We start from the raw sequence: 10,000 nt of genomic DNA, 5'->3' as shown, positions 1-10,000 counted from the left end.
GAAGAGGAAGGACTTCTTCCTGTATAGGAAGGATGGAGTTTGGTGAACATAATCAGCACTTACGAGCGTAAAATAGTGTAAGAACAGATGGCCTAAAATATACAGTATAAAGTACACAGTATAAAATATACAGTAGCGCAACATTAGATCACTTTTGGGGAGCTTATTTAGGAGAGCTTATTTAGGGTAATGATGAAAAGGAGAGCTTATTTAGGAGAGCAAAAGGAGAGCTTATTTAGGGCAAAAGGAGAGCTTATTTAGGGTAATGATGATATATTGAGGAAGAAAATGTGGCTTGTCATTATGCTTGAGTTTTATAACTATGATAGCATAGGCTTTGCCTCTCAGCCTCTCTGCCATTTCCCCTGGCCAGATTGGAGTTGTCTTCTAATTTGTCATCGCAATGCAGGAATATTACCTAAAATCCCATTCATACCTCCACCTACTTTGCCCTGGCCATCCTTATAAAAGTGTTTAAGACCTAATTCTTAGAAGCAATATAGGGCTAAGCAAGATCATGCCCCCTTTCGTGTCAAGGCACTTCACCCCACATAGCCCCTATCATCTTTCCCTGAACCAGAGGTACCTAGCATATTGGAAGTAGGGAAGTTTACATTTGGGTACTATATCTGATTCTGGTTAGATCTACTGAAAAAAATATGCAACATGCAACAATATCAATGATTTAACTGAGTTACAGTTCATATAAGGAAATCAGTCAATTGAAATAAATAAATTTGTCCCTAATCTATGGATTTCACATGACTGGGCAGGGACGCAGCCCTGGGTTGGCCTGGGAGGGCATAGACCCAACCTCTGGGGAGCCAGGCCCACCCACTGGGGAGCCAGGCCTAGCCAATCAGAATATGTTTTTCCCCACAAAAGAGCTTTATTACAGACAGAAACACTGCTCAGTTTCATCAGCTGTCCAGGTGGCTGATCTCAGACGATCCCGAAGAAGCCGGATGTGGAGATCCTGGGCTGGCGTGGTTACACGTGGTCTGCGGTTATGAGGCCGGTTGGACGTATTGCCAAATTCTCTAAAACAACGTTGGAGGTGGCTTATGGTAGAGAAATTAACATTAAAATATTTGGTAACAGCTCTGGTAGACATTCCTGTAGTCAGCATGCCAATTGCACACTCCCTAAAAACTTGAGACATCTGTGACATTTGTTTTGTGACAAAACTGCACATTTTAGCGTGGCCTTTAATTGTCCCCAGCACAAGGTCTACCTGTGTCATGATCATGCTGTTTAATCAGCTTCTTGATATGCCACACCTTTCAGGTGGATGGATTATCTTGGCAAAGGAGAAATGCTCACTAATAGGGACGTAAACAAATTTGTGTACAGAATTTGCGAGAAATAAGCTTTTTGTGGGTATGGAAACTTTCTGGGATATTTTATTTCAGCTCATGAAAAATGTGACCAACACTTTACATGTTGCGTTTATATTTTTGCTCAGAATATTTGCCTTGAAGAAACAGAAGAAATCTTCAAAAAAGGGTCTGCAAACAAAGTAAATCTAACATTATAGAAACGTAATAGATCCTAACTTCCTATAGGGAAACTCACTAGCCTGTGTTGACCAGAGCTGACACTTCTGAACAACCTCACCAAGAACAATATCCTGAAAGAACATTACTGTTGTTGACAACGAGTATCCCCTTTGTTCAAAATGCAAATAATCAAATGACTAGTGTGTTTTCTTTGCAGGCTTGATAACTGATTGAACAAAGGACAAAGCAGTGCAGTGAAAATCCAAAGAAGCTGCTGTCACACAATGATAGCACAGTTCAGAGCGCAGAATGACATCCTTGTTTCAAAGAAAATAAACAAGGGTGAAGAATGGAGAGAGTCAGAGTAAGCACCTTATAGTGAGGCAGAGCGAATTCCAGACGAGCAACAAGCCCACATCGCTCAGACAGTCTTCACAGCCAAAAAGGTTAAAGGTCACAATGATAAACAGATTCCTCAGAACAGTACAGTTGAAGCTTCAGAGACGTAGATACTAGGAAGTAGAGGACCAAGTACCTTGTTCACACCATCGAACCCAAACCAAACTGTGCTGGTTGTGATCTTTTCACGTGGTCCTATTCAGCACAGTTCTCAGCAACTATGGTGGCTGCTCAACCAGGTCAGCACAGTAAAGCTTGGTTTGGTTCAGCTTGGTTTGTCTCAGTAGTGTGTAAAGCCCTACAGAGTATAGTCTGAATGAGGTACAATAACATGGACTAAAACCCACTAAGGTCAGAGAAAACCTGGGGCATGGTCAAAGTTGACAAATGGGTTCGAGGGCTGTCTCTCTCCTTGCTCAATCGGGCCAGCTGTGGCTAAGCAATGCCTCCAGGAATGGAAATTAATTTGAGACGTCAGTGTGAATTCACATCATGCCTCCACGCCTCGTAGTACCTGCATGTGGCAAGAGCATTCACGTCGGAGCTTCGGTTAAGGGCTGAAAGTGTCTCTTGCTGCCTCTCTATACCTAGGTCTAGGGGTCAGAGGTCAGAGGTCAGAGCGAATCGGGGAGTTCAGTAGCTCTTTAATAGTTAAGGTCATGATTGGCAGAGTATAAAATAATCCTAGATCTGTGCCTCTAAGCGACTTTTAAAAGAGAAGCTCTGTCAGGGAGGGTTATAGTCAGAGATATGCAATCGTCTCTGAATGACGGCATCAGAGATGCTGGACTAATCCAAGATATTTATCTTCACCTGAAACAAGATTTATACACAGCACTTCAATCAACTCCAAGGCATTAGACTCTTGGCACTGGACTCATTTCTTCACATCGGATTTATTTGTTCTTTACTCCCATCCAACAATAATGAACCACAAAGCGACCTGAGACAGGATATATTTAGATAAAAACTCAGTTTGGAGTCAGAAACCCCAGCACTGAGTGTCTGCTAAAATGTAAATGCAATGCTATTTGGAAAACCCTAACAGGAAACTCTACACTATGTATGCTGTTCCTGACTAATGGCGATGGAACAATGTATCAGTGGAAGGAGTACTACTGTTGCAAGTACAGTAGTGCAATCAGAAGAGACTTCTCACACTGTGCGTTCTGAAACCTTACTTTATTCTTCCAGCTGAGATTTGTTCGAAACACCTTTACAATTCACCTCAGCTTCAACGGCAGTTTAAAGCACAGCCTAACAGTGATTCCAAATGAATAATCACTGTGAAAATAGTAAACGTCACATACAGCAAAGGTCGAACATTGAGGCTTCAAACAAAACCATGAGTGGGGACATATTTGGGACATATTTCCTGAAATTTTCCTATGCTTTAAAATGGAGTTCTAGCCCTTTTTCTTCATTATTATATTGTACCTCTCACATCCCTGAGAGCTATCCAACAGAGCTGCAGACTGCTCCATTTTGCCAGTCATCATCAGCATTCGTGGAGAGCAAGCCACCTCCCATGCATTCCCTTATCGCTGAGTGAGACTTGCTGGGCGGTGGCCGAGTCTGTACCAGAGCCTCTGCTGGAGCTAAGCAAACATTAGGGGCTGATCTAATGCTTTCTGATAGAGCGAGCAAAGCAGTGGCGGCCTGCCGGGGGATCTCATTCCCTCCTATGTCTGCACAATGTATCAGGTCATCCTGCCAAACAGAGCTAGCTAGTGGCTTGGGCTATAAATATTATATTTAATATGAAGGAGGTCACAGAACTAATGACTGAGCCTGGTTATAATCATAATGTAGGATTTCACAATATTGTACCTGTGTGGATTTATTTTTGGAATAATAATGTCCCCTGGTTTAGGGCTTGTTTGAAAAATCATTGCAATAGGTATCTCGCTCTGTAAATATTTAACAGTGTAAGTGGCCTATTTCAGAGAGAGATTAGATAGGGAATGTGTGGACAGATCTCTAAACAAATCTTACCTGAAGGCTTAAATCCCACCTGATCATGATACTGGACCATGGCAGGAACTATTTGACTCAACTTTTCTAATGCAAAAGGAGTCTTTCAATGTTGATGGCTAGATCTGCATGCACCTTCTAATGGTTGGGCTAACCTAGTGTTAGCAGTTCACAATAACTAGGCTAGTCACACTTGTGGCCCTTTCACTTCCCCTAGCTGTGTTGGTCAAAGCTGCTGGCTAACCTGATGTGTAACTTGGATCTGTATTAGCTGGAGCAGGAGATTTCACCCCTTACGTAACACTGACTATAAGGATGAGTGTGTGTTCGGTCTGAGAGCTGCCTTCGCAGTAAAGCAACTCAGTTCAGGGTGAATGGCCTTGTCCTTTGGCTTGCTTTGGTTGTTTGTAGGTTGCACAGTAGCAGTGGAATCAGTTGTGGCGTCAAGGCATACCCTTGAGGTACACCAAACTTTTGGTTCTGTAACAGAGTGCTACATAAGGACAAGATATAAATAAGCCCTGGATATAACAGATTAGACAGTCCGGTAAGAACCACCCTGATGCCCGCTGGCCACCAGATGCATATGCGTTTTGTTTTGCTGGATGTCTATCCCGCATTTGCCGTGCTTGATGCACACGTGCTTCTCTTTTCAACTCGTTAAAAGATAGCTAGTTGGAGCCTGTGTGTACCTCCGTTTGTACCACTGCACGGTAAAGCAACGCACGAGTTGAAAATATTGAACACATGCGCCATACAGAACTCACCGCCGCCTAGTACGGCACCCCCAATGTAGAGCTGCAGACGGCTCCATTGACAATGAATGACTTCCGCCGGAATGCAAAGAGTTTGATGCATCTGGTGGCCTTGAGTCGGGAGTCTAATTCAGTGGTGAACAGAGAACTATAAGTCTAGAACTGGACATACAGCAAGAAACATAATTGTTACATCATACAATGCCTAACACTAAAAAAGTGTTGCCTCTGGCGCTAGTGTTATGATACAGTTTAAAAACTTTACGCCAGTGTATTCAATGGGAAGAATGAGTTCGATAATGATACATTAAAATGTACACTGTTAGTTACACTGCCTATTTCAGTTGAGCTGATAATAACTGTACAACTAGGCAAATTCTTTTGTTTGGCTCTGGCAGATAATCGTTTCAGCTTGTTAAGGGATTAAAGTGTAATGGTGAGTGGCTGGTTTATTTATAGTAGGAAGAGAATGAAAGCTTTAGAAGGTTTGAATGAGACCTATTGCATTTTTCCAAGTGTAGATCATTAGCGAATAAAAAGATGCAAGGTGAGCAGTGCAAATTAGATGTATATTTGACCTCATGGCCACTTGAGCAAATGCAAAAAAACATTTCATTTGATACACTGGCAGGTTTAAAATGAATATCTGCCTCTGCAAAAGCTGTTTGATGAAATACAATGAAATGACTGCTCTTTCCTCTGTCTGCATCCTGACTCTCAGCTGACACTTTGACAAGATGGCAAAGTCACCCCACATCTCCCTCTCTGTATCCTCCATCCAGATGAACTGCTGGGTGACAACATCAAGCCAGAGGTAGGCTCTGGGTCGATGCAGTCAGCAGCAATCACCATCATCGCATCCTATCCTTCTGGGAAAAGCAGCATGTAAAATATCCCTCCCAGTAGTCGATACCATAACTCATTGGGGACCAGCTAGCTGGCCTAACCTTTGCGAAAGGAACATTGTAACCTTTGTCAGAAAGTCACAATCAGTGACGATGTAGTGTTAGCTAGTGAGGGGAGAGGAAGGTTCCTTAGGAAGTTCGAATGTGATGGCAAGATAATACTGGGTATTGTCCAAAGACTAACCCTAGGAACTGCTGTAGGTCTGAAACAAATGGATAGATAAGTAATGTGCGTTGCAGTTCTTGACAGAAACCGGTGCGCCTGCCACCTACTACCATACCCGGTTCAAAGGCACTTAAATATTTTGTCTTGCCCATTCATCCTCTGAATGGCACACATACACAATCCATGTCTCAATTGTCTCAAGGCCTAAAAATCCTTCTTTAACCCGTCTCCTCCCCTTCATCTACATTGATTGAAGTGAATTTAACAAGTGGCATCAATAAGGGATCATAGCTTTTACCTGGATTCACCTGGTCTGTCAATGTCATGGAAAGAGCAGGTGTTCTTAATGTTTTGTATTCTCATTGTATGTCCACACAGTAAGCTAACATGGTATCTATCCCATCACGTTTTGTAGAGGTCTACAGCTCTTCCTTCAGAATTGCATGAAACAACTGATCCTACAATGACATGCAGTCACCCAAGAGGATGGTGTCCGATTGCTTGGAAGTCCACTGAGGGTTTCAACGACTGAATACACTACACAACCTGAGCAACCATCACTGACTCTGAGCAATGGTGACGTCTGTGGGGGGATTGACTGGGAATGACTCAGCAGGTAAATGGAATATATGTGTACTTCAGTGTCAGGCAGCCACAGTGTCGGACATTGAGACCAGCCAGCTGTACTGTAAGTAGACAACATTATGGACTGATCTGTGTGTTGTTTGGACACTTGCTGGCACAGAGCCATACACTCATACTTACACTCTTGCTTACACAAGCACACACATGCACACACACAGGGGCATACACACACACAGGGGCCTACACACACACAGGGGCCAAGGCCGTAACTACATATGAGGACACCGAGGTCTGGACCTCTGTAATTTTTTATAATTTGTATTTTTTTTTTTTTATAATACAAATATATATTTTGTACACAATCATAAAAAAATATATAGATCAACATCTAAATATTGCTCCCAGCGTCAATCAGCTCAGAACGCTTATATTCTTGATCTGACTGAGTTCGAGTTGTGCCTGCCTATTTGCGAATGAGTGGAATCAAGAATAGTGGTGTGTTTGTTATGTTCGCCTGCCTCCCCCGGATTTACCTTTAGCAGCACATTCACCACTCTCTCAAACGGCTAACTCCACCCTCTCGAGGCACAGGCCGAGGGCCATAGACATGAAATGAACTACCCTAGCACGGAGTCGGTTCAAGCAAGCAACCAGAGAAGCTTCTGACAGTGTATTTGCAAGATGCCGGACAAAATGCAATTTTAAAACCGTCCTGCGACTCCTGCCGTGTCTATAGACATCCACCAAACAAACAAAAACGGCACTCGGAGAACGAGTGCACAACTGGTAAATAGTCGTTTAGAGATGTGGCAGTCAGTCAGGTGGCTAGCTTTCGGCAGAAACTTATATTGCAGTAACGTTGAAGTGCTCCGGCTATGTATTAGCCAGCTAGGATGAAGTAAGAAGCTAACATTAAACGGAGTCTACCTCAACAGGAGTAAAAAATAGGCTACTAGGTTCTCATAATACCTGGCGAGGCTGAGGCAGGCTGCAATACATTCAGGGGGAAGCAGAGGAGACAAAGAGCGAGAGGAAGCAAGTAGAGAGAGAGAGAGAGAGAGAGGTTATTACAGTAGTTCCCAAACTTGGGGTCAGGGCCTCATGTGGGTTCCCCTGAGAAAATCTGTACTAATCTTAACAAGTTAGGATTTGTTTTTTTTTACATTTAACTCAACATTAAATTACTTCACCAATCATGCAGTGCGGATAGAGCAGCTTGCAATGGAGAAGGCGAGCTATAGATCAGTGAGATGTTTACATGCATGACAGAAAGTTTTGCGGGTGGGGAGAGAGCGAGTGAGGGTGGAGGAGGAGGCTTGGCTTGAAGCACTGGGCATCTTGTTATGACATGCATCATTGGAATTAAGCCCACAGCATTATATCTACGGAGGAGCGGCTTCTACGGAGGAACTTTGAATGTCTTTCAACTTAAGAGTTTACTTAACGTTGGACCAGAGATAGCTAGCTAACTAACAAGCTTGTGTGGTCAGAGCAGCACCTGAATTAAAAACCCGTCTTACATTTTTGTAGTCAATAAATCCAATGTCAACTGTGATAACTATGTATCCCTAACCAGTAGCAGTGCATGGGTAAAATCCCGGGGGGAGGCAAGCCAGAAAAAAAAGCCATATTAAAACCTGTGTTGTRATAATGGTGTTGTTTGCTCTATAACCTGTTAGTTCATATGTCTTGACACTGCGATATATAGGACAAAAGCTGAGACAATAAGAAGACACTAAATTAAACCACACCTTTGTTCACAATACTGCAGAGCAACCACTGTCCAGTGAAGTCCGCAAAGCATATTGCATGTAACAAACAGTTACATGACCTATAGCATGGTCAAGCAAGTTAATGTTTCCGACATTTTCGGACCACTAAATAACTTTTAAAACAGAACCAGTGGAGCTGCCTCCACTATTCCAGCACCATTTCCACATTTCAACATCATCAAATCACCTATGCTTAGTCTAATACAGTGACAGCTAAAAGATACCAAAAACAATTTAGTCCAATCAACGTAAGCTAACTATGATGTGGCTGTCCATTTTCTGTATTTGTGTGTGTGTGTGTGTGTGTGTGTGTGTGTGTGTGTTGTGTGTGTGTTGTGTGTTGTGTGTGTGTGGTGTGTGTGTGTGTGTGTGTGTGTGTGTGTTGTGGTGTGTGTGTGGTGTGTGTGTTGTGTGTGTGTGTGTGCGTTCGTGCAATAGAAAAAAACATGTTGTCTCACCCTACAGGTAGAGAAACGCCAATGCCATCCTTCTCTCTTTCGTGTTGCCTAAAAGGTCTATGACTGTCATACAGTAGACATTTTTATTTTTTGTTGTCCTGGGCTACCTGGATAAAATGCTTGCTCACTAGCCTTTACTTCCTTTCATGGGAAACGTTAGCTAGTTACATATTGAAAGACTGGTCATGGCTCACATCAACACCATTATCCCAGAAACCCTAGACCCACTCCAATTCGCATACCGCCCCAACAGATCCACGGATGACACAATCTCTATTGCACTCCACACTGCCCTTTCCCACCTGGACAAAAGGAACACCTACGTGAGAATGCTGTTCATTGACTACAGCTCAGCATTCAACACCATAATGCCCTCAAAGCTCATCACTAAGCTAAGGACCCTGGGACTAAACACCTCCCACTGCAACTGGATCCTGGACTTCCTGACGAACCGCCCCCCAGGTGGTAAGAGTAGGCAACAACACAACATGGGAGCCCCTTAGGGGTGCGTGGTTAGGCCCTCCTGTACTCCCTGTTCACCCACAACTGTGTGGCCAAGCATGACTTCAACACCAACATTAAGTTTGCAGACGACACAACGGTGGTAGGCCTGATCACCAACAACGATGAGACCTGGCAGTGTGGTGTCAGGACAACAACCTGACAATGTGATCAAGACAAAGGAGATGATTGTGGACTACAGGAAAAGGAGGGCCGAGCACGCCCCCATTCTCATCGCCGGGTCTGTGGTGGAGCAGGTTTAGAGCTTCAAGTTCCTTGGTGTCCACATCACCAACAAACTATCATGGTCCAAACACACCAAGACAGTTGTGAAGCAGATAGGACAATGCCTATTTCTCCTCAGGAGACTGAAAAGATTGGGCATGTGTCCTCAGATCTTCAAAAAGTTCTACAGCTGCACCATCGAGAGAATCCTGACTGGTTGCATCAGAGGAAGGCCTTAAAAATTGCCAAAGACTCATGCCACCCTAGTCATAGACTGTTCTCTCTGCTACCGAACGGCAAGCGGTACCGTAGAGCCAAGTCTAGGTCCAAAAGGCTTCTTAACAGCTTCTACCCCAAGACATAAGAATGCTAATCAAATGGCTACCTGGACTATTTGCATTGACCCCCCTCCCATTTATWATTTTTTTACGCTGCTGCTACTCGCTGCTAATTATCTATGCATATTCACTTTACCCCTACCTATACATACAGTTGAAGTCGGAAGTTTACATGCACCTTAGCCAAATACATTTAAACTCAGTTTTTCACAATTCCTGACATTCAATCCTAGTAAAAATTCCCTGTCTCAGGTCAGTTAGGATCACCACTTTATTTTAAGAATGTGAAATGTCAGAATAATAATAGGGAGAATGATTTATTTCAGCTTGAATTTATTTCATCACATTCCCAGTGGGTCAGAAGTTTACATACACTCAATTAGTATTTGGTAGCATTGCCTTTAAATTGTTTAACTTGGGTCA

At 43.2% G+C, this 10,000-nt stretch overlaps 1 protein-coding gene across 1 annotated transcript in view; it reads right to left on the bottom strand.

Moving 5' to 3' along the window:
- Window positions 1-10,000, bottom strand: part of elovl6 (ELOVL fatty acid elongase 6) — a 24,912-nt gene that overhangs the window by 5,485 nt on the left and 9,427 nt on the right. The window contains exon 2 of the mRNA XM_023990161.2: window positions 1-19. This exon is cut by the window's left edge and continues 113 nt beyond it. Within this exon, the coding sequence (XP_023845929.1) occupies window positions 1-19 (19 nt within the window). The remainder of the gene's footprint in view (window positions 20-10,000) is intronic.

Source organism: Salvelinus sp. IW2-2015, linkage group LG6.2, assembly GCF_002910315.2.
Source record: "Salvelinus sp. IW2-2015 linkage group LG6.2, ASM291031v2, whole genome shotgun sequence".
NCBI classification, from domain to species: Eukaryota; Metazoa; Chordata; class Actinopteri; order Salmoniformes; family Salmonidae; genus Salvelinus; species Salvelinus sp. IW2-2015.
This window is presented reverse-complemented; position numbering and strand designations above follow the sequence as displayed.